The sequence below is a fragment of the Hyperoodon ampullatus genome (assembly GCF_949752795.1).
Source record: "Hyperoodon ampullatus genome assembly, chromosome: 7".
Classification (NCBI taxonomy): Eukaryota; Metazoa; Chordata; class Mammalia; order Artiodactyla; family Ziphiidae; genus Hyperoodon; species Hyperoodon ampullatus.
This window is the reverse complement of record NC_136920.1, coordinates 10,290,318-10,317,619: the sequence shown is the minus strand read 5'-3', so window position 1 is coordinate 10,317,619 and position 27,302 is coordinate 10,290,318. Positions and strand designations below refer to the sequence as shown.

General features: G+C 62.1%; 1 protein-coding gene across 1 annotated transcript; it reads right to left on the bottom strand.

Moving 5' to 3' along the window:
* Positions 1-534: 534 nt before the first annotated feature.
* Positions 535-19,814, bottom strand: CDC42BPG (CDC42 binding protein kinase gamma; the record flags this gene model as incomplete). Its single annotated transcript, XM_079708077.1, has 37 exons — positions 535-1,729; positions 3,240-3,325; positions 3,447-3,570; positions 3,725-3,842; positions 3,975-4,095; positions 4,191-4,275; positions 4,357-4,454; positions 5,471-6,070; positions 6,194-6,256; positions 7,222-7,438; positions 8,000-8,081; positions 8,176-8,315; positions 8,398-8,531; positions 8,843-8,948; positions 9,259-9,318; positions 9,411-9,509; positions 9,594-9,646; positions 9,958-10,046; positions 10,127-10,275; positions 10,493-10,607; positions 10,694-10,800; positions 10,992-11,064; positions 11,142-11,266; positions 11,404-11,496; positions 11,899-12,111; positions 12,180-12,271; positions 12,541-12,621; positions 12,715-12,812; positions 13,632-13,711; positions 14,168-14,416; positions 14,542-14,742; positions 14,996-15,089; positions 15,607-15,755; positions 16,073-16,168; positions 16,855-16,938; positions 17,021-17,112; positions 19,655-19,814. 37 exons carry the CDS (start codon positions 19,812-19,814, stop codon positions 1,673-1,675), a joined length of 4,683 nt encoding a protein of 1,560 aa, XP_079564203.1. The 3' UTR covers positions 535-1,672.
* Positions 19,815-27,302: the final 7,488 nt, after the last annotated feature.

Below are 27,302 nucleotides of genomic sequence, written 5' to 3'. Positions count from 1 at the left end.
GGGCTCAGGGCACCGCCACTCCTTGGTGGGTTCCCCTGATGCTGCCCACACTTTCGTAAACCGTCCCTTCGCTTTTTTTTTTTTTTTTTTTTAAATTAATTAATTATTTGGCTGAGCTGGGTCTTCGTTGCTGCACACGGGCTTTCTCTAGTTGCGGCGAGCGGGCTTCTCGTTGCGGTGGCTTCTCTTGTTGTGGAGCACAGGCTCTGGGTGTGTGGGCTTCAGTAGTTGTGGCTCTAGAGCGCAGGCTCAGTAGCTGTGGCGCAGGGGCTTAGTTGCTCCGCGGCATGTGGCATCTTCCTGGACCAGGGCTCGAACCCGTGTCCCCTGCATTGGCAGGTGGATTCTTAACCACTGCGCCACCAGGGAAGCCCCATCCCTTCGCTTTTAAACTCTCCTCACTTACCCCCATGTAAACATCATCCGATTTGTGAAAATACGGGAAGACAACCTGGTCTTTAGCTGTCTCTGATGCCCCCACTCCTCCCTCCATTTTCTAAACCCCAGGAAGACAGATCCAGGCGGGGAGGCCAGCAGCTTACAAAGTTGTCTTTATTGGTTTCTTACCGCCTCACAGAGTGTCAGGGTCTATCCCTCCCGGGAATATGGCATTTGAGGAGATAAATACTTATTTTGCTCCCTACTCATCAGTAGGGGGAGGTTTAATAAAAATAGTAATATAATAACAATAATAATGACTGTGATCAATAATAAAATGCCCCTATGATCCCCTAATACACAGGTGGTTGAAGCTTTGAGAAAAAGGACCCCCCGCCTTTCTGCGAAGGGCCAGAGTGTGCCTGGAAACCCGTAGGGTGCCCATCTCCCACCAAGTAGCCCTTATAAATACCCCCCCATCCCATCCCTGGCTCGGAGTTACCTTCCTCCTGGACAGATTAGATGACAACGTCAGTTGGCTCGCGGAGCCCCTCGCTCTTCCCACCCGCACCGACTCGCCCCAGACAGAAGGCGCCTGTGCCTGTGCTCTCCCAGCTCCCTCTTCCTCCACCCCCTCCTCTGGCCTCTCTCTTCTCCACTGTTCCTCCTTTATCCTTCTCTCCTTCTCCTCTGGATGGCTTTCACCTCCTTCCAATCACTCTCCCCTCCTCTTGCACTTCCTTTCCTCCCCCTTGCCTCTCTCACCTCCTTCACCGACATCCTCTTCCTCCTTCTCTATCTCTTCCTCTGGATTAGAGCCTGTCTTTCCTGCCCTGAGCAAGACTGCGATATGCCCCAACTCAACCTCCTTGGGGGCTAGACAGTCCACAGCCAAGACCCCAGACCGCTCCCAGGAACCCGGCCCCTCTCTGTCCCTCTTCTGGACTCTTGCTCACAGGATTCCTGGGGCTTGGACCTGGAAGTGAGAGCTTTGGCAAAATCGCCCCTGGACACTGGTGCAGAGGGGCCCCCAGGGCAGAAGGGGGCCATCCTATTCCCCATGGCTAGCACAGGCTGTGGCTGGGAGCAGAGCGAAGGGCGGGATGAAGGCTGGGAGTCAGATCCCCGCCCCGGCCCTGTCCTAGCAACCCAGGCCATGGCTGCCCAGGCCAGGCCCACCCTGAGTCCGAATTTCCACACGTTCCGGACCAGCCGGAATATGGCGTTCCTCAAGCTCTTTGCTCTCTCGCATCTCTCGGTCCTGGGATTGGGGGTTGGGCCCCGCCGGAGGGTGTCAAGGGGAGCTGTCAGATTCAGGGGCCGGGGGGAGGCTCCGGGGCCGTTCTGAGACCTGGAGTGGAAACAGAAGGAAGTCAGGGTAGAAAGAGGAAGGCAGGGGACTTCCCTGGTGGCACAGTGGTTACGACTCCGCCTGCCAATGCAGGGGACACGGGTTGAGCCCTGGTCCGGGAAGATCCTACATGCCGCGAAGCAACTAAGCTCGTGCACCACAACTACTGAGCCCGCGAGCCACAACTACTGAGCCCGTGCACCACAACTACCGAAGCCCACGCCTAGAGCCCATGCTCCACAACGAGAGAAGCCACCGCAGTGAGAAGCCCATGCACCACAACGAAGAGGAGCCCCTGCTTGCCACAACTAGAGAAAGCCCGCGCACAGCAACGAACACCCAACGCAGCCAAAAATAAATAAATAAATAAATAAATTTATAAAAAAGAAAGAAAGAAAGAGGAAGCAGGACTCTTCCCTCACCAGGTCAGTGCCTCCCCGAGGCTTCCCCAGGACACATCCCTTGCTGCGGCAGGGCCATCAGAGGAGGTCAGATGTGAGGTGGGGTAGGGGTACGTGAGAAGAGCCTGAGGAAATCCTACTGAACTCTGGAGCCCAAACCAAAGCCCCTTTGTTCATTCACTCCATTCTACATTCAATCAACAAATAGGCTTTACTCCAGGCAGAAGACAAACTTGACCCCCACAATCAAGGAACCCAGACGAAAATCACAGCACAGCAGGATCAACAGTTAGGAGGTGGAGGGAGGAGGGTGGCAGTGACCACGTGGCCAGGCAGCCACGTGGTCTCTGGAGAAGCTGACAGTGGGGCAGAGCCTTGAAGATGGCCTGGGCCTTAATCAGGTGGACGACAGGAAAGGGCATTTCAAGAGAAGCAGGGGAGACAACAGGGGTAAGAGCCTGGAGGTGTGAAAGAACACGGTGGTCCCAGGGCTCTGAGTGGCTTGGTGTGGCTGCAGTGGGGGCGGCAGGTGGAGACGTGGCTGGAGGGGGAGTGGGAGCCTTCCCAAGTCCTTAGATCTTCCTGGTCCCCAGCCAGAGTGGACTGCTCCCTCCTCTGACCTCTCGCCCACAGGAGTTCCTAGAGCAGGAAATCCCTGGCAGGCCAGTGGCTAGGACTCTGCACTCTCACTGCTGAGGGCCTGGGTTCAATCTCTGGTCGGGGAACTAAGATCCCGCAAGCCATGTGGCGTGGCCAAAAAAAAAAAAAAAATCCAAGAGCTCTCCTGCTGTGGTGCTCTCCCCTGTGCCAGGTACTTCCTACAGGTCTCATAACAATAACCTCATTTTACAGGCGAGACAAGCTCAGGGAGGCTGGGCACCTCACCCGGGGCCACACCGCTGGGACAGTCAGAGCCAAGACAGTCAGACCTAGGCTGACCTGCCTCCAGGCCCCTGCTGGGACCCACTAAGGGGCGAGACAGGGGAGAGTCAGCATCTCTTAGCATCCAAGGCAGGGATGGGCTCAGCTCGTTCTCTGGCCTCAGATCCCAGCACGAAACAGAAATGGCTGCCTTTGAATGGGGAAAGGGAAAGCCCCCACTGGCTCACCTGTATCAGGGAGGCCACGGGGCTCAGAGATCCCTGGGGGCAGGACACCAACTCGCTGGACAGAGACGTCCAAGGCTTCCTCTTCACTGCTCCAGAAGCAGGATGAGCAAGGGGACAAAAATCCAGGGTCAGGTTTGAAGGGTCCAAAGGGGATGGAAACATGGGGGAGGGACGCAGAGGTAGTGGAGGCTGTGAGGCTGTCCTTACTGTGGTCCGCGTCTCCAGCGAGGCCGTCACTGCCCATGGAAGCTGGGCGCCGCGAGGCCTCGGAGAAGCTGTGGGGCCGCTGCAGGCCAGAGCTGCGGGCACCTCGGCCCTTCTCTTCCGGAACCTGTTGGGGACAGCATGGAAGTCTGGAACCAGGTCAAATGAACTGCGCACAGCCTGGACGCCCTGAGGTCCCGGGTCCCAAGTAAGCAGAGGCCGGTGATGGGCTCAGCCTCACCAGGGAGGCTTGGGATTGGCTCTAGAGGACTCGCACTCACCGGGGGCAGGTCCCTGGCGCTGGGCCTTCCGTCTGCAGGGCCCACGTGCACCAGGTGGTTGAAGTTGGTGGGCGTTGAGATGAGCTTGGAGCGCACAAAAGGGTCCTTCAGCATCTCCCTACAGGGGTAAGGGGTGAGGGGAGGAAGGCGGCGAAGGTGACACCTCCCCGCCCTCTCCGGGACGGCGAGGCTCGTGCTTCGTCCCGCCCCCAAGGAGGCCCCGCCCAGCCACCGCACCACGCACGCGCACCTGCGCTGCTGCTGCAGCTGCTCCTCCGACACGCGGAAGAAGAAGCGGCGCTTGCTCTTGGTGCGGAACAGCTGGCGCCGGCTGTTGTCGGTGAGGTTGGGGATGTCGAACTCGTCCTTATCTGCGGGAGAAGCAGAGAGCTGGGCGGTGCTCACCAGATCCCACCAACTGGTGCTCAGGGTCACACCCCTCCCTCCCATCCCCACTCTCCCTCACCTGCCAGCGGGTTCCTGAGGTAGGTCAGGCGGACCTTCTCGGTGCCAAAGAGGAACAGGGAGCCCTCTGGGTTCAGGGGTCGCACCTGAGGCAGCAGGCACAGAGGTCACGCCATACTACCCGACCGCACCCCAGTCCAGCCCCAGGGATCTGAGCAGGCCCCCACCTTCTTGAGTGGCACCGTCTGGACCCATTCCGCTCTCCTCACATCAAACACATCGATGGCGTTCTCGCTCAACACTGTCAGGTAGGGGGCTGCGTAACCTGTAGAGTGGGAAACTGTGCTGTGCAGCCCCAGGCAAGTGAGGCACCTCTCTGGGCTTCTTTCCCCCTCCCTGTCACAGGCAACACCCTGTGTACTGTCACCGCACTGTAACTTCCACGCCCCACCAAAGGTCCTTCTTCTCCCGGTTGCCCCACCCAACCTCCATAGCAAGTTAGAGATAACAATCAGGGAGCACTCACTCTAAGCCATGTCAGGCCTAGTTCTAACCATGTTGCATATTTTTCCTCCTTTAATTCTCAAACAACTCTGGGCAGGTAGTAGTATTGCCCCTAACTTAAGATGAGGGAACGGAAACCCCAGAGCTAAGTCTCACTCCGTGGTGAGTGAGAGCTGGGAATTGGCCCCCAGCAGTCTGGACCCAACCCACAGGCCTCACCCCAGATGGGCGATTGTTCATGAAAGGAGCGCTGTCCCTCTCTTCCAGGCCATAGCCCATCACACCAGCTACCTGTGGACATTTGAGACTCCCCCGCTGCCCTGTCCATTCATTCATTCATTCCGCCAAACATTCATAGCCTCTGGGGTGCGCTTGCCTGGGCTGGGTACTGGATGTGATGAAGAAGTGCAGGCCCCCCCCCACAGGAGGTGCACAGAGCCAGGGCACAGGTGTGAACACAGGTGGGGCAGCAAAAAGGAGCCAAGGATCGATTGTGGGGGGAGGGAGGGAGCGTGAAAGCCGTAACGATAACGACAGCAATCATGGGGGCCATTTCTGGAGGGCCTACCAGCTCTAGGCCCTGAGCTGCCACTGGGGCTGGACTCGGTTAAGGGTTTGCCAGGTACGAAAAGGAGAGTACTTCAGGCAGGGGAAGAGCATGAGCTGAGGCATGGGAGGAAGATCCCGTGCAAGCCACCGAGGGTGTGGTCGGGCAGGAGGACACACGCTGGCCTCCAAATCCAAGCTCAGGAGTTTGGGCAGGGCCCTGTCTTCCTCCAACGTGTGGTACACCGCAGGTGTCGGGCCCCACCCCGCCTGGCCCTCCAAAGGCCTCACCCCAACCCGTGGGCACTGCTGGCCACAGCAGCTCTTGGATGCGAGACTTGCGGCCGGCGCTGTCCACATAGACCCCGGCGGTGGTGAAGAGCAGCAGGAACTCACTGAGACTGAGCTCCACGGCGCCCAGGGCCTCACCCAGGCCCCCGCGGGATGGGGGCAGCTCCTCAGGCACCAGACCGGCTCCCAGCGCTAAGGGCGCAGCCTCGTTGAGCAGCGGGTGGAGGGTGAAGGCGCCAGCCGCGCCCACGCACAGCCGGTCACCCAGCAGCCCCAGGCTCTGCACAGGTGCTGGTGCCTGCAGCTCGCGGATGCGGCGCTGCCAGGGCCCCGGGCCTGGACCCAATTGGTAGCAGAGCACCTGGCGCTTGACTGCGACACAGAGCACGGGGGTGCGGGCCTGCAGGATGCGCCCGGCTGCCAGGGCCTGGCAGCCTCGAGACTCGGGGATCTTGGCACCTGATGCCTCCACGTTCTCCAGCTCGGCCAGGGCAAAGAGGCGCACGCTGGGGCCGCGGCCGCACAGCACGACCAGAAGGCCCGCGGTGGGGCTCACGGCCAGCCGCTGCACCCGCCGGCACTCACCCACCTGGAAGATGTCTGTGGGGTTGGCAAGGGAGAGTGTCACCGGCAGGTCGGTGAGAAGCGGGTCGGTGCCCAGCCTCCTCTGTCCCCTGGGGCTGATGCGCACCCACCCCCGCCCTGGCCCAGCCTGGTAGGTACCGTTGCTGTGCAGGTGGATCACAAACAGCCCCTCCTCAGTGCCCAGAGCAAGCCGTTTCTGGTCTGGTGGAGGGAGGGAGGGAGAGGGTCAGGGGTCCAAAGGCCCATGCAGAGGCAGGAGACTGGGCAGTCTGCCTGCCCTTGCTAAGCTTCGGTTTCTCCTGAGGACACTGTCCCTGCATCACTGGACCCTTCTGTCCCAGAGTCTGGACTGGCTCTAATAGGGAAGGGCCACGGGGACAGGAGTCAGGGTGAGAGGCCCCCCACCCTGAGCTGTGGGATTTGGGGTAAGTCACGTCACCTCTCGGAGCCTTGGTTTCCCCTTATGTAAAACGGGGATAATAGTGGTTAACCTTTCTCACACAGCTGCTGTGAGGCTGTGAAGAGATGAAGCAGTGCAGGGTGAGTGTTAAGCTCACAGCAATCCCTGCTCGATAAATGCCCTTGTCCCCCGGCTCCAGACTGACACAGGGGACCTGGAGGACGCGGGCAGCGGCTCCTGTAGCTCCCGTCCTGAGGGATTGCAGGGAGAGGCCCCGGCCTGCCGGGGCAGGGCCGCTTCAGGGCCTGGCTGCTGGGGGAGGCCAGGGAGCCTCCTCTCCTGTTCCCCAGCTATCCGATACGGAGGCCCCACGGTGCACCAGGCTCCTGGCTGAACACAGCAGCCCCATAGGAGACAGTGCGAGGCTCCCCCATGGTCACCTGGCTGCTGGTAAGAGTCAGGAGCGGAACCCTCCTTTCCCTCTTCCTAAAGCCTCTGCTCTTTTCGCTCACTTGAGATTCTTTTAGAAAAAGCAGAAAGGAGGGCGCAGAGAACTGGAGTGGCAGAAGCCAGGCTCCCAACCCTCAGCCCAGGTCCCTCATCACACAGCTGTGCCCAGAGGAGTGGCGAGGAGGACACGTGTGCAGGAGAGTCCACAGCTCAGGGCTGCAGGGACTGGGCAGTGATAGCGGCCCTAGTGACCGTGGCAGGCCGGGACTCCTCCCCCGAGCCTGCCTGGGCGGCGCCCCCTCTGCGTGAGGCTCACCGATGATGGCGGCGCAGAGCGCGTGGGGCAGCAGCGGCAGCCCGTTGTCGTAGGCCTCCTTGAGCGTGTACACCGGCCGGGGCCTGGGCCGCGCGTCCAGCAGCAGCCGCTGCAGCTCGCCCAGCACCTGCAGCCAGCGCTCCCGCTCGCCCTCGCTCTCCGCCAACAGCAGCACGGTGCACGTGGCAGGCGGCACCGTCAGCTGGGAGGTCGTCACCTGCGGGCGGGGACCCAGGCTGGGGGGCAGAGGGCCAAGAGCCAGCCGTCCTTCCTCCCGTCCCTCTCTCCATGGGCTGATGCTTATTAGCACCGGCGTCGGCTTGCCCAGGGCAGTGCTAGGTGCTGTCTTGCAGCAGGTGATAAGCCAGGTGGGGTGGTCAGACAAGCATGCGGACGACTCCAGAGCCCTGGGACCAGTGCCATCGGAGGGGAAGGATGGGGCATCGTGGGACCACAGGGTGGGGCCCCTTCACCCAGGCTAAGCAGGTCAGAGATGTGGGGCCTCAAGGCTACGGTTAGGAGCACGCTGAGGGCGATGGGGAGCCGCAGAAGGGTCCTAAACGTGGCAGGACACAACCAGCTTCACATATGGAAAACCGCACTGCAGGATGAAGTGTAGCTACACGGACCAGAGCGGAAGCCACTGTAGCCGTCCATGTGGAGGCGAGGGGGGCGGGAGGAAGGGGGCAACCATGGAGATGGAGAGAAGTGGCTGGAGTGGGGACAACAGAGAGGCAGACAGAGGTCTGGTCCATCACCCCCCCCACCCCGAACTCACCCTAAAGATGCGGGGCAGGTCCCTGGATTGGGCGTGGATAACATCCGAGGGCAGGACAGGGGTGGCCGAGAACTGGGGGTCCCTGGGAGGTTCATGGAGCAGGTCAGAGGTCGCACGGCCCCGGCTGCCCCCTTGACCCACACATCCCCTGCCCCAAACTACCGCCTGGCACTCACCTCAGATCCAGTGCCTGCAGGAGGGCCCCGCTGGCCGGGCTGAGCCTCGGGTCTGGGGCATCAAACAGCAGCAGGCGCGAGTCACTGAGGGCAGCAAACACTCGCTGCCAGCCCCGCCGGACACCCGAGGGCCGTGGCACCTGGGGGGAGAGCAGGCGTGGGAGGGCCTGCCAGGGCCCAGCCACCCATGCCCGTCTTCCCCCTCCCCCAGTGCTGGCTCACCGACAAGAAGCCCTCGTAGGCGGTGCCCGTGCCCGTTTCAGGGTGCACTCCCAGGGCCGTGTGGAGGAGGTCAGGGGGCACGGGGCAGGGTGGGGCCTGTGGGGCACAAGTCGAGTGACAGAAGTAGCCGCAAGCTGTGGGGAAAGCGGGAGCCGACGGGTGGTGTGAGGTGGGGTGTGGACGGCCCGGACCTGGGACCCTGGGCACTCCCAGCCCCAGTTCCCCTCGGGCCGTGGTGACCCGAGCTGGCACCGATTCCCCATAAAGTGAGAAAAGATAAAGAAAACGGAGCAGTGGCAAATGCTGACCGGGAGGCGCCAGTGGCCTGGGCTGAAACTGCCTGGGTGTGGCAGGCTCGGGGCCACTTCCGTTCCCTCCACCTAGGGGCTGTGGCTGGCGCGTGGGAGGCTGGTGTGCAGGGGGGTGAAGTGGGTGAGGGTCTCACCGTCACAGCCCAGGCCCTGGCGGCCCAGGCCCAGCATCAGCGAGGTGCAGCGGAGACACTTGGTGGGGGATGGGAAGCTCCGGGGGCGCAGCGTATGTGAGCCAGGCTGGGGAGGGGGACACACACGTTACCCATGCCTGATCCCGGCCTCCGAGGGCCTTGCACCGCCCCGCATCCCTGCCGCTGCCACCACCACCCCGGCCACCCTGAGGTTTGCGCAAGACCAGGGAATGAGCCAGGTGGCAGTGTGAACTCTGAGCCCCAGCGAGCCTGTGGTCGTACTCAAAACTCATTGCCGCCACCGCCAGCCCCACTGCAGTGTGCCAGCCAGGACGCATGTGGGGGGAACCCAAGCGGGTCCTTGGAAACCTGGCAGGATGGCTTGGTGCCTCCGCTCCGCCCCGCTGGGCACTGACCTTTGCAGGAGGACCTTCTGCAGGGGGTGTGGTAGCAGCAGGCGTTCTGGGGAACACAGCCTGCAGGGAAGGGCGAGCAAACAGGTGGCCGTGCACAGGCAGAGGGTGGGGCCCAGCCCCCCCCCAACTGCGGGTCTCCTGTCGGTCCTCACCCCCAGGCGCAGGCTGCGGCGGCCCTCTGGCCTCAGCTCGGGCTCCAGCCCAGGCTTCAGGGCCTCTCCTGAGACGCCGGGGTCCTTGGTGGAATCCTTCTGGGGAATGGGGCGAGGCAGAGTCAAGGTGCCCGTGTCCTCCCCTGGGACTCTGCCCCCAGCCAGCCCCGCGCCCGTCCTTACCTCTGAGCTCCGGAAGGACAGGAAGGGAATCAGGGAGTTTGAGGACCTGGTGTCTGCAAACAGAGGGCACGGGTCACTGGGACCAGGGACTCCACCCTAACACTTGTCACTGAGGAAACCAGGGGCCAGGGCGGGGACCTCAGGTTCCACCTCAGTAAAATGGGGAAATGACCACAGGCCGGGAAGGGTTGGGGGGCTGGCATACAGCAGGTGCTCAGTATGTGCTAGCTAACAGATAGCGGGTTAGGCAGCAGAGTCTGGAACAAACTCTTGTCTCCACAGCCCGGCCAGGCTGTCGTGGGGCTCCTTGGGGACCTGGAGCAGAGGACTTGCTCTAGGACAAGGCACGCAGACGGCCACTCACCCCCCGGCCCGTGGGCCCGCAGCTCCTCCCGGAGGGTAGCCAGCTCCTGCTGCAGGCCCTGGTTCTGCCTCTCGACCTCCTGCAGACGGCTGGGGAGAACCAGGCAAGAGCTCGCCACAGGCCTCCGCGCGGGTCCTGGGCCCCTCGCGGTGCCTGCCCGTGGTCTCACCTCTCAGCCCGCAGCTGGGCCTCCTGCACCTGCGTCAGCCGCTCCTGCAGGCCCTGCTTGGCCCGTATCTCGGCCTCCAGTGCTGACTGCAGCTCCAGCCTGGCCGACGCCTCCATCTTCTGCAGCCGCCGTGCCTTCCACTGGTGATCCTGGTGGCCAGGGGGAATCAACGTGAGATGCCCCGAGGGCCTGGCTACCTCAGAGGCCCTCTCCCACCACACCACCTGGCCAGGCTCAAAGCCCCAGCTCTGCCCCTGACCCGGTGTGAGTTTAGGCAAGTCCCTGATCTTCTGTGAGCTAGCGTCCCTACCCGTGGAGTGCGTGCGGCTCCTGGCACCCCTCCCCCCGGGGGTCCCCGGGGCTCACCAGCGGCCGGGCAGGGAGAGTCTGGGTGCCCACGTTCCGCAAGGACTCCAGCTCCTCGGCCATCTTGGAGGCCAGCGCCTGCAGGTAGCCTCTTGACACCTTCTCATCATTCACCCTGATTGGGAAGGGGGCTCAGGGTCAGGGGCTGCGCCCTCAGCCCTGCCTGGGCCCGGCCCCTGCCCACTGCCCTGGGGCACCCACCAGCTGAGGATGTCGGCAATCTGGGCCTCCCAGTTGCTCTCTGTCTCCCGCTGCTCGCCCTCCAGTCTCTGCTTGCTCTGCTGCTCCCGTTCCAGCTCCTCCGCCAGCTGGGGGCCCGGTGGGAAGGTGGGCTCAGCCCCCAGGGGCCCCAGCGCCCCTGAGGCCCACCCGTGTCCACCCTCGCTCACCCACTATGGCTGGCCCGCAGCCCTGGCAGCTCTGCCCACCCGTCCTGCCGGCTCCCCGCCTCTGTCCCACCTCCTGCCTGTCTCTCCGGCCCTCTGCCTGCCCTGCTCACCCGCTGCTGCTCCCGGCTCAGCTGCTGGTTCTCCTCCTGCAGCCGGCACAGAGCCTCCTCCTTCCCACTCGGCCTGCGGGCGAGGAGGACGGCTCTGTGACTCCCAGCTCGGGCCCTCGCCCTGTCCCCTGCCCTGGCTGCCCAGCTCACCCGTGGCCGCGGGCCTGCTCCAGCTGCACACGCAGGGCAGCCACCTCCTGCCTCAGCTGTGCTTCCTGAGGCCTGCTGCCCTCAGGCAATCCTGTGCCGTTGGTCTCAGAGGCGGTGTGGATGGTCTGCAGGACATGGAGAGGCGTCAGGGCAGGGGCCCAAGAAGCCATGGCCCACCCTACCCCTGGGCCCTGGCCCTGAGGACCCTGAGTGGGCTCAGGCCAAGAGAAGTGCCACTTGGCAGGGGGTAAGGCCCCACCACCTTGATCTGGGGAGGCTCCTTCTCCAGGCTTCGTTCCTGCTGTCTCTGGAGCTGCGTCACCTCCTGGCTCAGGGTGGCCACCTGGGCCTGCAGCTGGGATGGGGTGCAGAGGCAGCTAGTGCTGACCCTGCCCACCCCAACTCTTTTTTTTTTGGCCGCGGCATGTGGGCTCTTGGTTCCCCGACCAGGGATCAAACCCGCGCCCCCTGCAGTGGAAGCACAGAGTCTTAACCACTGGACCGCCAGGGAAGTCCCTGTCCACCCCAACTCTTGGCCTTGCTCCAGACTCTCAGGCTCCGCCAACTGCAGCAGGAGTGGAGGCATTGGACCCTTGCCCACCCTACCTGTTCCCTCGCTCAGGCCTCGGCCAGCCACAGAGGGGGTGCAAAGGCACTTGGTGTTCCCAGCACCCCGAACCGAGCTCCCCAGCCTTCCTCCAGCCACACCAGAGGTCCTGGGGGCAGGGCCCTGTTGCTGTCCCCGCCCTTCACTCACCTCCCTCTGGGCATTCCAGGCTTCCTCCAGCTGGGAGTTCAGGGCCTGGGTCTCGCTGGCCATGGCCACCTCTCTCTCCTGGGCCTCCTGCAGCTTCCGGAGCAGCTCCTCCTGCCACCCCTGGGCCCTGCACAGCTCCTGCTCCTGCGCCCGCAGCCCTGCCTGCGCCTCGACCAGCTCCTGGGGTCCAGGTGGCGGTGGGGAGGGCAAGGCCTGGAGTCAGGGCACGGACCTCCTTAGCATCGAACTCCGGGCCACTCAGCCACCTCCCCAAGCCCTACCTGGCGGAGCTGGTCTCTCTCCTGCTGCACGTCACTGTCCTGGCCTGGGCTACCAGCCGGGCGTCCATCCACCTTGCCCTCCCTCAGCGTCTCTGCCAGGAATTGTCACTGAGACCCGCACATGCTGAGAGCCCAGCCTCAGCCAGGAACTCTATGTGCAGTATCTCACGGAACCCTCACCCCAGCTTGGCCCATTTTCTACATGCAGACTCAAGAGGGTTTAAGATACTTCCCTAAGATCACACAGCACATAACAGAGCAGGGGCAGGACTGGAACCCAGGTTGGACTCAGGTGTGCTGGGAAAACAGCTCGGCCCCCAAGGTGAGGGTAGAGGGGAAAGAGACGGGGTGCTGGGGGTACCTGACAGCCTGTCCTGCAGAGTCTGCACTTCCTTCTGTAGCTGCTCCAGCTCCCGATGGTCTGAGGGGGTCTGCAGAGCCTCTGCGGTGGGGGGCACCCGCAGGTGAGGAGCTCGTCCTGCAGCGGCAGCCCCCGGGGCAGACCCACCCTGCCCAGCCCAGCGCTCCCCGGTACCTTGGAGCTTCCGGCTCAGCTCCACCTTCTCCTGCTCCAAACAGCGGAGCTTCCGCTCCAGGGAAGCCAACTGCTCAGAACTGCTCTCAGGGCCCAGACTGGGGAGAGCAGGGCAACAAGAGTTGGCAGAGAACCACCCCCCAACCTCCTCCATTTTTCTGCATCCAAACATTCATTCACCTAAGAAACACCCACTATGCACCAGCTCTGTACCCAAGTCTGGGCTCTGTGCTGGGAAGAAAGGCCCCAGGCTGTTAGTGTGGGCAGCAGCCCAGAGCAGTGGTTCCAGGGTCCCCGGGCCCTGGTTCAAGCCCCAGCCCTGGCCCTTACAAGCTGTGTGACCTTGAACATATCAGAATCTCAGTTTTCTCACAGGAAAATGCAGGTGATGCTCGAGGCTCTTCCAAGGGCCGTCAAGAGGTCTCAGTGATAAGGGCCCAGGGGACCCCGCACCCAGCACATAGTGAGCACTCCACGAGTGAGGGTCAGACGCATCCGCATCTGCTTACACTTGGCAACTCCCACTCCCCCAGGACCTCGTTGCAGTCTCAGGCCAGCCCCACAAACGGAACTGGGCTGAGAGCATCCTGCCCATTTTATAGGGGTACAAAGTGAGGCTCGGGAGCGGTACTAGGCCTCTGGTTCCGAGTCCAGTACTCGCCCAGCCAGCCGTGGAGGGTCCTGTGAGGGCCAAATGCTGGGGCAGGACCCATAGGAGGCACAGCCCCACCAGGACCTTGAGGGCATGGGGGATTGTCCGGCTGAGGGCTCAGAGCACACTTCCCGAGCACCTGTCTCATGCGGATACCAAGTGGGCCATTTGGTTACCTTCCCAGGGTCCTGATGGGCTACGCTCCTGGTGTTCTCCAGGCCAGCAGACCCCAGCTTCCCACCAGGTGTGTGAGGACTAGACTCACCTGCCTGAGGTATAGGTGAAACCCACGAATGGCAGGTGGTGGCCTAAGAAGGTCCCGTGGGAGGGTGGCGGCAGGGTCCCCTGCAGAAGGAGAAGGAGAGGTACAGCTCCGTACCTGTAACAGGTAGAGCTCCAGGCGGAGGCTCGAGACCCAGGAGACCCCCTGGGACTGAGTACCGACCTCCTCCTGCTCAGGTGGGAACCTAGAGGGATAACACAGCCCCCCCCACCGCAAAAGACTACAACTCCCATAAGTCTTTGAGGTTCCAGCCTCCCAGGTGCTGCTGGGAGTTTCTTTCTTATATGATTTCTGATTAACAGGATGACACTTGTGGTCAAAGGACCTTCACTTGGCACAACCCACCTCAGTGCAGGTGAACCAACCCAGGTGAACCATAACTCCCATGAGCCTCTGGGGTCTGAAGGCCTCATCCCCAGCCCAGCAACTGCTTTGGGAAACTTCGTGGTGTGGGGGAGGGTCCCACAGCCACTGAGATTCAAGGCAGTTTCCCCACTGCTGTGGGTCCCTCCACTCACTGGATGGTTGAGGGTGTCGTCATCCACGTCGAAGTTGGAGGTGTCCATGGGCCCACGAAGCTCGGGGATGTAGGGGGCAGTGCTAGTCGCCAGCCGCTCCCAGTCCACGCCTTCGAAGAAGGGGTGGTTCCGGAAGTCGTCCAGCCCTCCGTGGCCCAGACGCTCCTCCTGGCGGCACAGCAGCTGGCGGATCAGGTCTTGGGCACTGGCCGGCACATCGGGCGCATCTGGGGGGAACTGCAGGTGGTCCTGCAGGCCCGGGGGAGGGGTGCAGGTGAGTGTCCAGAATCCCACCCTTGCCTCCGGGCATCTCCAACCTCGCAGCCTCAGGAGTCCCGCTGCCTTCCCAGAACCCCAGGGCCTGGTGGCCAGACCTCATGGTTCATGATCTTGCCGTAGGTTTCCACCAGGGATTCAGCATAGAAGGGCGTCTCCCCAAAGAGCAGCTCGTAGGCACAGACCCCCAGGGACCACCAGTCACACTGTGGGCCGTAGTGGCCCCTGCCCTCCTCCATGGCCTGCAGGATCTCAGGGGAGATGTAATCGGGCGTCCCCACTGCCACCGACGAATCCACCTGTGGGTGGTGGTGGTGATGACGTCATGACCATGGCCTCAGGCTCGGCCCCTCACCATGGCCTCGGGTCTGGGCCTAGCACCCCAACTCTCTAGGGCTTGGCTGGCCCGGTGCCCACACCTGGGCCCCAGGCCTAGCCCCTCCTTCCCCTGGGAGTCTGATGCCACCTGCACTAGGCCTGGTGACTCCCGTTCCCCTGGGAGTTCTCCCAGCCAGGTTCTCCTCTGTCCCCATCTAGGGCGGGGTCCCTTACCATGCCACTGTTGTTGAGCCGTAGGCAGGAGCCAAAGTCGGCCAAGCGGATGTGCCCGTTCATGTCCAGCAAGACATTGTCCGGCTTGACGTCCCTGGGGGAGGACAGGGAGAGTGAGGGGCTTGATCTGTGCATGTGGATGTGCATTTAGGCACATGCCTGGGTGAGTGTGTGTATGCTCGCACATGTTCCTGCATCCACATGTGAGCAGTGTGCCCACGTGTGGGAGGGGGGAAGGATGGTGGCCAGGCCTCCTGGTTCCCAAGAAGGAAGGTGGTTAAGTTGGGGAGAGGGACCCATAAGGACGACCCTTGGAGGTAGCTGTGTGTACCGTGGGCGACACAGGAGTCAGACTCCCCCAGTGCAACCCACGGCTCGGCCACCCATTGGCTGAGTCACCGTGAGCCAGGTGCTTACCTGTGCTAAGCCCTGACTACCTCATCTGGAAAATGGAATGGTAGCAGCTCCCATTACACAAGGTTTTGGGTGTGAGAATTCAAAGGTTCTGTGCATACAAAGCACCCAGCACAGGGCTTGGCACTTATGTGGTCAGCTGCCCCCAGAGCTGTCAACAGGGACTGAAAGTACAGCAGGGGCTTTGGGGACCCCACCTGTGGACGTAGCCCAGCTGATGCAGCGAGTGGATGGCCAGCACCATCTCGGCCAGGTAGAACTGGGCCAGCTCGGGCGGGAGACGGTCCTCAAAGCGGCTCAGCAGAGTGAGGAGGTCCCCTCCAGCGTAGTAGTCCATCACCAGGTACTAGAAGGTGGTGGGCAGGGGGCAAGAATCAGATGGCGGGGGGGGGGGGCACCTGCCCCAGGGACCCATCTCCCATCCGCCTCACAGGGGTCCCACAGGGCTCTGGGAAGGCAAGGCTGTGTCTCCCAGCAGCTCTGGGGCAGCCAGCTCCCAGCCAAAGCTCAGGCAGGAGGCTCTAGGCCTGAGCTGGTGGGGAGTGGAAGCCTTTTGGTCACAGTAGGAGGGGCTCTCTCTTCCTGGATCAGTGCTTCTGGCCCCCAGAAGCCTTCTCCTTTGTCCCCAGGTAACCCCCCTCCAGCTTTGCTGAGCATCCTCACCAGGTACTCCTCATCTTGGAAGGCGTAATGCAGAGCGGTCACCCAGCGGCTGTCCCCCTTCACCAGGACGTCCCGCTCCTCCCGGAAACAGGCCGTCTGCAACAGTTTCAGGGCACAGCGGGTAAGGGAGGGGGGTGGGATCGGAGCCCAGGAACCCCATCTTGCCAGCTCAGGGGATGGAGGAAGATTCAGTAAGTCTAGGAATGTGGATCAAGGTCACCTGTGTGAGCCTGAGCCTGTGCTTTATGGCTCTGGGCCTCAGTGTTATCATAAAGAAAATGGGGGGACCTCCCTGGTGGCGCAGTGGCTAAGAATCCACCTGCCTATGCAGGGCACACGGGTTTGAACCCTGGTCCGGGAAGATCCCACATGCCGTGGAGCGACTAAACCCATGCGTCACAACTACTGAGCCTGCGCTCTGGAGCCCGCGAGCCACAACTACTGAAGCCCACACGCCTAGAGCCCGTGCTCCACAACAAGAGAAGTCACCGCAACGAGAAGCCCACGCACCACAACAAAGAGTAGCCCCGTTCGCCGCAACTAGAGAAAGACTGCGCACAGCAACGAAGCCCCAAGGCGGCCAAAAAAAAAAAAAAAAAGGAAGAAAATAGGAACAAACAATTCTGCTTGTTCTAAGAAAGGCTTATTGTGTGGAAGGGGTAGGAGGAATATGTGCTGCTGGGGGTGGATCCTCTTCCAGTGCGGCAGCCATGCCCGGCCGCTTCCCCTGCAGGTCTTGGAGGCCTGTAGCCACCCAAAGTTCCCCCAGACGCAACACTGACCTCGGCCCTCTTCAGCATCTCCCACTTGTGCAGCATTTTCATGGCAAAAATCTGGCCACTGTCCCTCTGCCTCACCACAGCGACCTGAGGCCACAGAGAGCACTGGGATCAGTCCAGCCTGGGTGCAAACGCCCTCCTACCCGCTACCCCAAGGCCCTTTGCTCACCTCCCCGAAGGCCCCTCGGCCGATCACCTTCAAGATCTCAAAGTCATCTCTCTGCAGCTGCAGCTCTTTCACTTTTGCTATGAAGGGACTGACTGAGGGCACACAAAGTGGGGCTCAGAGAGCCTGCAGGGAGGCTCTCTCTCACCTGCAGCTCCCACAAGGGCAGGGATGACCTCCCCAGGGATGGCCTCTGGCCAAGGGGTTGACAGGAGCTGCAACCCATTCAGCCACGATCAGGAAGCGTGGAAGGTAGGGTCCTGACTTGGCTGACTACCTGGTCCCCCCGGAATCCATGGTTCCCTGGACCCCTGTCCCCAGATTCCAGGTGGCCTCTATCCCAGGGGCTGATGGGATTTGTAGTTCTCCCCAGCCTGGGGGCTGACCATGGCTGGCCAGGTCACCCTGGAATGATGGGGATACCATTCCCACCCCCAGCTCACAGTTCTTGGCCCTTTAGCAGGACCAGGCCAGGGCCTGTCTTGGGAAACTGGACTGGCAACATTCCTTGTCCCCAGAGAGGCTTCTCTGCCACTGAGGAGCTGTGGGTCCCTCTGTAGGCACAGAGGTACCTGGCTGGAGTGAGGCCTGGGGCGGCCCCAGAGGACAGGTAGGGCATGGTTCTCCAGGGCTCTGGGAGGGCAGGCTCTGTGCTCCCCGTGTGGGGCCTCCTCAGGCCGGAGGCACAGTGAGGTCTGCCCAGGTTCTCACAAGACTCAAAAACAGGGCCAAAACACCTCTCCCTGGCGCCTGATGCTGGCACCTGAGGGTGTGAGTGCTCAGGATCTCCTCCAGGCCTGACCAGCCCTACGACTCTGAGCCCTGCCTCGCTCTCTGGACCTGCCTCTGGCCACGAACCTCCTCCTTAGAGGCCCTGACACTCCCAGGAAGGACATGTCCAGCCACTCCCCGGCCCTTCTAGGCCTGGAGGAGCCCCAGGCCCGTGGGAGGGAACTGGGGCCTGGAAACTTAGGGAGGTGAGGGGGGGCAGCCGGGGTTGGGGGCAGCTACAGTCTGGCTCCTTGCCTCAGTTTCCCCCTGCCAGCAGGTAAACTCCCTGCCAGCTGGGCAGGTCTGTGGTTGGGACAGAGAGCTGCTCCACAGGTTTATCAGGCAGAACCCCCCCAGCATGGGTGGTGTGGAAACCTCATTACAGAAATTAATTGTCTTTTTCCTGGGTCCATGTGTGCAGCTGGGGAGGCGCAGCTGCAGGTCTGCAAGGGGGAACCTGAGGTGAGGTGGCTACCCATCAGCCAGACAGGGGTCAAAGCCTGGGGCCCAGAGCCAGGAGGATCCAGGACCCCAGGACAGGCTGCCCAGTCCCCTTGCCTTGCTGCAGGGATGGGGGCTCTGGGCAGGAGCAGGGACAAGTTGAGGCAGGAGCAGAGTGAGTCACCGCTCTGTGAGTTACCTGGGGAGATGTCAACAGACAGGCCCCCACGCTGGGGTCCAGGGCAGAGGTGCCAGAGGCAGGCAGGGAGGAGCACACGTGTGTGTGGGTATCACAGCGGGTGATGACAACACAGTCAGACACACACGCATAAGGTGCAGGAGTACGGGGGAGACAGGTGGGCAGCAGAGGCAGGGGCCCTCTGACTGCCCTCACCCTAGAGGAAAGGGCTGGCACAGGGCCCAACTCACTGGCATGTCTCACAGGCCCCTAACCGTGCCAGGTTGGGCCTCGTGCCTGTCCAGATCTCAGGAGTGCCAGGAATGCTAGTCGCCCACTGGGCAAACACTCGCCTCACCCCGCCCTCCAAGCCGGGCCCCCATGTCCTTCCCCCATGGCCTGGCCGGGCGTGACCAGGGAGCCCTGGGGGTGGCACCAGTGCCCACACTGGATTCAGGGTCATCCCAGGCCAGCCACTCCCAGTGACTCAGATGAGTCAACGCCAGGAAGGGGTGCAGACCCACCTCCATCCAGCCCCCTTCCCCAGGCCTGGGGAGCAGCCCTCAGGAGGCCTGGCCAGCCGCTTGCACACAAAGGGTCTGAGGTTGGTTCCTGTGTCCAGTCTTGGGTGGTCTGGTGTGCAGGGAAGTGGAAGTGTGGGGTGGAGTGGGCGGGGGATGCCTGCAAGTGTGCACTACCAATGGATCTGTGAGCAGAAGCAGACAAGTGTGTATCAGATCCAGCGTGGGTGCGGGGGTCGGCAGGGTTCCCTGGGTCTCTCCAGGAGCTGCACGTGAGGGTCTCAGTGTGTCTGTGGAATGTGGGAGCCAGAGAAAGCATGTCTGTCAGTGGGTCACATGCACAGGGGTCTCCGTGTGAAAGGCTGTGTTCTCACAGGTCATGAGGTGACTCTGTGTGGAGCGTGTACTGTGTACATGTGTCTCGGGTCTGTACCTGGGGCCAAGTTTCTGTGTCTGAGTGAGATGTGTGTGGTGCACACGTGCCAGGTTCTGGGAGTGGGAACAAGTGTGTGTGTGAATCTGAGTAAGGGTAAAGTGTGCAGGTGACCGAGAGGGCCGGCGTCTGGTGGCACGTATCAGGGCCAGTGCGGGTCGTCTGGGAGGGGGGGAAACCTGTGGGAGTGCGGCTCCCCGCGGGAGGGTCTGTGGGCGTGGAGCACGGAGGGAGAGGCTCCTGGCGCGGTGTCCCTCGGGCCACCCCCCCACGGTCCCTCCCGGGCCACTCACCCCAGCTCAGGAACTGCGCCACGTTGCGCTCCCGCCGCAGGGGGGCGCTGCTGAGCTCTTGGTGCAGCCCCAGCAGCAGATCCAGGAGGCCGTCGAGCCCCGGGCCGCTGCCGGCCTCGCCCCGAGCCAGCCGCTCCAGCGCGCGCAACCGCCGCTCCATGGCTGCGGCCGGAGTCTAGAGTCGAGCCGCCCGCATGCCCGCCCGTCGGTCCGTCCGTCTGTCGGTCCGCGCGTCCTCCCCCCACCCTCCCGCCCTCCCTGCTGTCACCTTCCTCCGGAGCCGCCTGCGCGCCCTCACCTGGGCGCCGCGCCCCAACCCTCCGCCCCGCCCCCCGACGGACGGGCAGGTGTGCACCGGCCAATGGGAGACGCGACTGGAGGTGAAGGTGGGAGGGCGGAGGCGCGCGGGGGCGGGCCCAACTCCCGGCCAGGAAGTGGGGGGGCGGGCCCCGAAGAGTAACTCCTGGGCGGGGCGGAGCAAGGAAGGCGGGGTGGGGTAGGGGTAGGGGGGATGGGGGGTGGGGTGGGGATGGGAGAGGGGGCGGGGTGGGGGAGGGGGGAGAGGGGGGGAGAGGGGGAAGGGGTGTCCCATCGCGGCCCGGACGGCCGCACTTATCCTCTCGCGGCCCCAGGCCCAGGCCCACCATGGCCTTCGTCGGCCCCTGTCCTAGGTGGGGGATGCCCAGGGCACTGCAGCTTCCCTCGCCCCCTGGAGCAGGGGCAGCCTTTCCCTCAGCGCGGGGAGAGGAGCTGGGGACTCCCGCGGCCCCGGAGCCGGATGGGAGTTGTAGTCCGCTCCCTCCCCGGGATGCCGGCCTCTCGGCACCCCCTCCAAAAAACTGGCTAGTTTCTGATTTAATGTTGTTTGCATCGTTACAGCCGACCTGGGAGACCGGTAGGTGAGGCAGGGATGGTTACACCCATTTGGCAGATGGACACACTGAGGCTTGGGAAGGACGAAGGTGAATTGAGGGACTGAGGGTGAGGAAGCCTCGCAGCTAGACCCTGGAGTGGGGCGGGGCTGGTAATGTCACCACAGGCTTTTTTTTTTTTGCGGTAGGCGGGCCTCTCACTGTTGTGGCCTCTCCCCTTGCGGAGCACAGGCTCCGGAGCACAGGCTCAGTGGCCATGGCTCACGGGCCCAGCCGCTCCACGGCATGTGGGATCTTCCCAGACCGGGGCACGAACCCGTGTCCCCTGCATCGGCAGGCGGACTCTCAACCACTGCGCCACCAGGGAAGCCCACCACAGGCTTTTTAAGCCTGGGAGGCCCGCCTGGAACGTGAGGGCCAAGGAGAGGTCGAGGCTGGGCTGGAGGAGGTGGGAGAGGGGAGGGACTGACTCTGTCTAGTGATATTTCTGACTTCTGTCCAGCTGTCTTCAGCTGGGCTGGACCAGACGCCATGGGGCTGCGGGGCTGTCCAAGAGGAGGGACCAAAGGGTGGGGCATTTTAGTGGCTTCAGACAACAAATTCTTCCATTAAAAAATCTCTTTGGAGATTTGCCTCCCCCCTCAGATGGGGACCTTCTTGAGTCCGTACAGGGTTAATTTGCCAGTGTTGAGGGGGGAGGCGCTCTATGAAGTTCTGAGGAGCTGAACTGAGCACCCCTAGCAGCACACTGGGGGCTTCCCCCAGGGTCTCCCATTTGATCTCCTCAGAGACTTGCGCTGTGGCAGCGCCCAAGGTCTGTGCAATGGGTTGTCTCACTCAAGTCAGTCACGTGGGGGGAGGGGAGTCAGGATTCAAACCCAAATCTGCGGATGCTGTCATTGCCTCTGTGTCTCCTGGCAGGGGTGAGGGACAAGGGTCGGGATGGTGTGTTGAGCCCTCCCTGCTCTCACCTGAAGGGTTCTAGGCCCTCCTTAGGGAGGCAGGGCAGGGAAAGGGCCCGCAGGAAGGGCTCCCACCCTCTGCAGCCACAGGAGGGCGCCAGAGACCAGAGGAGGGCCAGGTGCTCAGGACAGGACCAAGTTCCATTTGCTGGGGAGTAAAGGTAGGGAGAGGGTCCAGGGTGGAAGATGGGCCATTCCTCCTCTGCCCCTCTTGGACACCCTGATCCCCCCCTCCACCCTACCATGTCCCCCAGGATCAGCAGTCAAGGGCCAACTGGTGAGGCCTCTGGGTCCCAGCTCACTCCCTGTGTGACCTTTAGCCTCTCTGAATGCCAAGTTCTCAAACAAGTCCATCATCCCCTGGCCTTTCAGACTCTGTCCCCACATAGTACAGCAGAGGGAAAACGGAGCCTCAGACAGCAAAAACTGTGTCCTGCTGGGGTCTTCATGGGGCGGAGCTGGGACTGGCCCTCGGCACTCCACGCCCATCTGGTGCATGATTCTATTTGGTCCTGTATTCATTTTTTGTCACATCCTTGTTCCAAGCCTCAGTTTCCTTGTCTATAAAAGGGGGTCGGGTCAGACTCCCTACCCATTGCTTTGCAGTTCTAAGGCCAGAACCCCCCTCAAGACTCATTCTGTTCCAGCCTCGACAAGCAGCCAGTCCTCCCCCGCTGTGAGAAACAGCTCCGGCACTTGGTCCTGCTTTGCTGAGCGGATCTGTTCTCTGATCCTGTGTGTGGGGCCCTGGACCAGCGGGGTGGGTGGGTGCTCCAGGGATGAGTGAGTCTGAGCAGGAGACCTCCACCTTCCCCTTCTTCCCACCGTGTCCTTATTCACACTCCTCTGGTCACTGGTCGCTGCTTCCTGGAGGGCCACCTCCTCCAGAACCTCTCTCCCCTCTGAGCCCCTTTGGCATTGAGGTGCTGGCATTAGCTCTCACCCAGCCCTGAGGGCAGCAGACTTGCATTCCTACGTGCTTCTTAGCATTTCAAAGTGAATGCAGATCTGTTATCTTCACAAGGGCCCTGCCAGAAGGAGGAAGTTATTATTTCCCTCCCTTATTAACAGATTAATACCTTGAGGATGGGGAGGTGGGAGGTGGCTGGTGGGTAGTGCTGGCCTCAAGCTCCGTACCCAGGTTCCAGGCCTAGGCTAGTGCCTGGCAGCAGAAGGGCAGCGTGTGGCATCCAGACTCTGGGGACGGGACAGGGGAAGGCCAGACTGCGGTGGACTCGATGTATGTAGGCTTCCGAGGAAGGTCTTAGACGGTGAGAAAAGGGAACTGTCAGTTTAATGACCCAGGCCTGGCAGAAGGGAAGGACGGTTTAGATGAGGGGGGCACCCCAAAGAAGAGGAAGGTGAGAGCCCAGGGGAAAGCAGGGAACCCAGGTTTTCTGACCCCCATAGCATAGGCCTCTGGGTCTGGGAGGGGCCCAGACACAAGGCAGGCTCCAGGGTCTGTCACATCTGCACCCACATCTTAGGCCTCCAGACTCTGGTCTGTGGCTCCACTTTCCCCAAGGTCAAGGTTCAGCACAGTTGGCTGAGGATGAGCCTCTCCCAGCCCTGCCTCCCGAAGCTGTTCTCAGCATATAGTCCCGCGGGGCTAACTAGAATGGCAGGCCGCCCCTGCCCTTGGCCACACTGGAAGTGCAGCGCCCCACTCCTGGTCCAGGAGCCAGAGAACAAGGAGAAGCGGCTGTGGAATCCTACAGCCCTGCCTACTGTTGAGTGACTTCTGTCTCTCTGGGTCTCTGTCTCTGTACGCAATAGAGAACAGCCCCAGCTCAGGAGTGGGCGGCAAGTGGTACAGGGAGCGGCCTGCAGTCGTGGCTGGAGCTTGTTTCTCTAGGAGGAGCATGTGGGTGGAGGGTCGGGAGCTCATGTAGAGTTGCACTGCTGCTCAGGCCTCCAGGTTTGGCTGAAATGTGTGTATTCCCTGGCGGTCCAGTGGTTAGGACTCCGCACTTTCACTGCCGAGGGCACAGGTTCAATCCCTGGTCAGGGAACAAAGATCCCGCAAGCCGCGAAGAGAAGCAAAAAAAAAAAAGTGTGTCTGCTGGGGTGGCTTGCGGGGAGGGGCTGACGCAGACGGTGAGGTTGAGGGTCCCCACTCCCCATGCTAGTCCTTGGCAGCCACCCACGCCCACTCCCTGCCCACCCCAGCACACCAAGGATGTGTCCTTTGAAAGGTCCACACTCCAGATGGGTGGACATATGGTGATTTCATCATCCTGGCTTTTCTTCCAAAAACCTCCTCTGTGCTGCTCCAACACGCCACAGGGGCTCCCAGGCTCCAGGGCCACAGCGGCTGCAGCCCCATGTGGCTTTATAATTATCAATCCCTCTGGGAGCACAGGAAGCCAGGCCCAAGCCCCCCGGCCCCCACCCCTCTGGCCCTTGGGCGCCGCCAAGTCTGCGAGTTGCTTTAGGGAAGGGTGGGTCCCGCCTGCTTTGTTCTAGGAGTTGCGGGCTCCCTGCACCGACCCTCACCCCCACCCTGATCGGCCTCCCCGAGGTGCTCAGGAAAGGTGGCCACTGAAGTCGGGCATCCATGGGCCCTGCCTCTGGGAAGCAGGGGTCACTGTCTGCATCGGACACCTGAGGGGAGAGGAGAGGACGGCTGAGCCCCAGCAAGTGGCAGAGCTGGGATTCGAACACCTGCCTGTCTGCCGAGGTGCTGCTTTGAATGCTGAGGGGCAGGACTGATGGGTGGGCTTCCTAACCTTGCCACTGGTGGCCTTGAGCAAGTCCTCTGACCAGCCCGCGTGAGACAATAAGAGGGCACTGGGGGCGAGTCACGATTAACCCTTGGTTTATCAAAGAGCAGAAGAAATGTTTATTGCTCTCACCCGGAACCTCCAGGTGTAAAACAGAGCTGCTGTGCGGGGCCCGGAGGCAGTGGGTGGGCCCCCGTGTCCCCTGGGCCCTGGGATCTGAGGTCCCTGGGGCTCGCAGACTTGGTGGTGCCCAAGGGCCAGAGGGGTGGGCAGACTGCCCCAAAGGTCTCTGATGCCAGGAGCGTTGGCAGCCAGGTGGAGCCCTGTCCTGACCCCAGACCAGCCTCTGAAGAGGGGGCCTTTCACCCAGGGCCCTGGCCAGCTAGGGAGCTGGGGAGGAGGCAAGGGGTGCGGGCTGGTCCCCGGGAGGGTGGTCACACCTTAGTGCACCCCACTGGCCCTCCTGAACCCCCTTACGGCCAGGAGAGGACTCCCCCACAGCCTGTAAAACCCCAACCAGGCCACGAGCTCCGGGGCTGCACGGGGGGGCAGAGGCCTGCCCTCGGCCCCTCTTCCAGCCTCAGACCAGCAGTCACTTTCTGGGGCAGCCTTAGGGGGTTCACCACACCCTGCCACCCCACGCTGGGACATGCGGGCGTGGGGGGACCGGAAGCACGGCTCTGTGTTCTCTTTGTGTTCTAACAGCTTCAACAAGCATCTCCCGGTCTCAGGGTTACCCTGGAAATTGAGGGGCTGCCCCAAGCTTTCAGGGCCCCGGGCTGGAGTGACAGCATTTAAGCTTCAAGGTGCGTTTCTCAAACCTGAGTCTACAACTGCAGACTTTGGGGGAGGAAGTGAGCCATCAGCTTTGTTTTTCCTTTGAAAGGGTATTTCCCATTAGAAGCACAGCGGAGCACCCCAGCTGGGGTTGAGCTGACCCAGGTTTGAATCTCCTCCCGCTACACTCGCTCTTCAAGCTCTCCTGAGTCTTAGGTTCTTGGCTGTGACTTGGAGAGAACGCTGACCTCCTGGGTCACGAGGATCAGGGTGAACCATGTGAGTGGTGCCGGGAGGGTGGGGCGCCTCTGCGGCCATCAGACCAGACGCCCGCCACCTGGGCTAGAGCACTCAGCCCGGCCCTCCAACCCCGCAGGCACCTGTTCATGTCCTGCCTTTTGCCACAAGTGTGCCTGGAGCAGTCTCCCCACCGACTGCACCTCAGATCTGCACCCTTCTACGGCGTCGGCTCCCAATTTGTCACCCTCCCCTCTGTGGGTAGGAACAGTCCCCTATCTGCCACATCTGGCCCCACCCTTTGTAGTTTTGTTGCTGGTGTTACCTGCTTGGTCCAAAGTACTGGCTTCTCTAAACGACCCTGGGGCCAGCACGGAGCCCAGGATGTACCCTGTCTGCCTGACCCCTCCCGGTGCCCTAAGCCCCAGGGGCGCCCACCTGTCTGTCCACAGCTAGGGCGGAGCCCAGGTTGAAGGAGAGGCTGTAAAGGTCACAGGGGGGGCGCCTGCTCCCCCAACCCCTGGGGGGCACAGCCTAGTCCTTAGTCATCAGAGGCTCTCCCAACTTCTTCACCCCATCCTTCCCTCAAATAAACTATTCCTGCTCAGCCCCCCATCGAGCACAAGGCAAGGGGGTCGTCAGCCCCATTTGCAGGCCTCACCCTGCCAGGCCTGCCAATCTGTCTCCGCTGGTATCTCGGCCCCCCGAGTGCTCTGACAGCACCCCTGCAGGCACCGTGGGGAGCAGGCCCCGGGAAGAGACATCTCAGCACCAGAAGCCAGCTGCAGCACAGTTAAACTTTTTTTAATGCAAGAAAAAAAAGTCCTGTCTTCAGTTTGCTTTTCCTTCCCACAGGCAAGCGTGGTTAAGCCACTGCACCGTAAACAGTGAATTCCCAGTGAGGACACGGTGTGGGATGGTGGGCCGAGGCTGCAGGTAACATGGCCAGTCCCTGGAGACTCGGACCCAGCAGAGGCCTAGAGAGCAGCACTAGGAGGGTGGGCGGGGTCAGAGGTCAGAGTGGAGGAGTCCCTGAGACCCCCGAGGGCGTGCCTGGTGGAAAGCCTGCTCCCGCCACCCCCCCCCCGCCCCCGCCAACCCCACCACAGTGGCTCTGTGATGACGGCTCCAGGCCCTGGCGGCTGACCACTGGCCGACAGGTATGTCCAGGCCCCCGACAGCCCAGCGGAGGCAGAGCAGAGCGAGGCGGCCTCCACTGGCCGCTGGCTGGCTCGGGTTTCGAGCTGCTCAGCCTGGGGGCCACTATACTAAGGACGTCCACGTGGAGCGCCGCCCTCCTTTGCTCAACGGGAGGAAGTCAGGTGGGAGAGGGAAGGGGCTAGGCTGTCCCTGGTCTGTCTGTCTGGCCACCAGGCCCGGGCTGGAGCACCAAGCCACACCAGGTTCGTGAGGACCCACCGCCCACCAATGGTGGGACAGAGAGGTGTACCAGAATGTCCTAGGAAAGTGAGAGGGTGAAGCAGGAAACACCGCCTCTGGGGTCTCTGGCAGGGTGTGCTCTGCACGCACCCCACATCTAATGGCTCCTGAGTGGAGCTGTCCCCTGGCTGGAGCGTGGGGAAGGAGACAAAAATCACAGCTTCTGAACAAGTGGTTGGGAACTTACTGGAAGATTCAGTCAAGTATGAAAGGTGTCACTTTACAGAACAAAAACTAGCTTATGTATTTCTCTGGAAGATGTTCTCTCACACACACCCGTCCCCCAGACTCCCCGAAAAACAGGCAGCTGGGCCTGGCTTCTGTGACTGCCGAGCCAGGGGACACGAGAGCGAAGGCAGGGCCTGTGGACAGGGGGCCGCTGCGAACGGAAGGAGAAAGGCACAAGAAGAACCAACTGAATCTGGGAGCAGAGGGAGGGGGCAGGGCCGGGTGGAGAAGGAAGCCACTGGCCGGGCGACTCAGCCTGAAACAGACGGGACCCGCGTCCCTGTCTACACGCGGGCCGCAGCTGCAGGAGGGGCGAGCCAGGCGACTTCCCCGGCAGGAGGCGAGGACGGGGAGGACAGAGGCTGTGCGTGCGTGGGGCTGCTGGACGGAGGAGGAGGAGGCAAGAAAG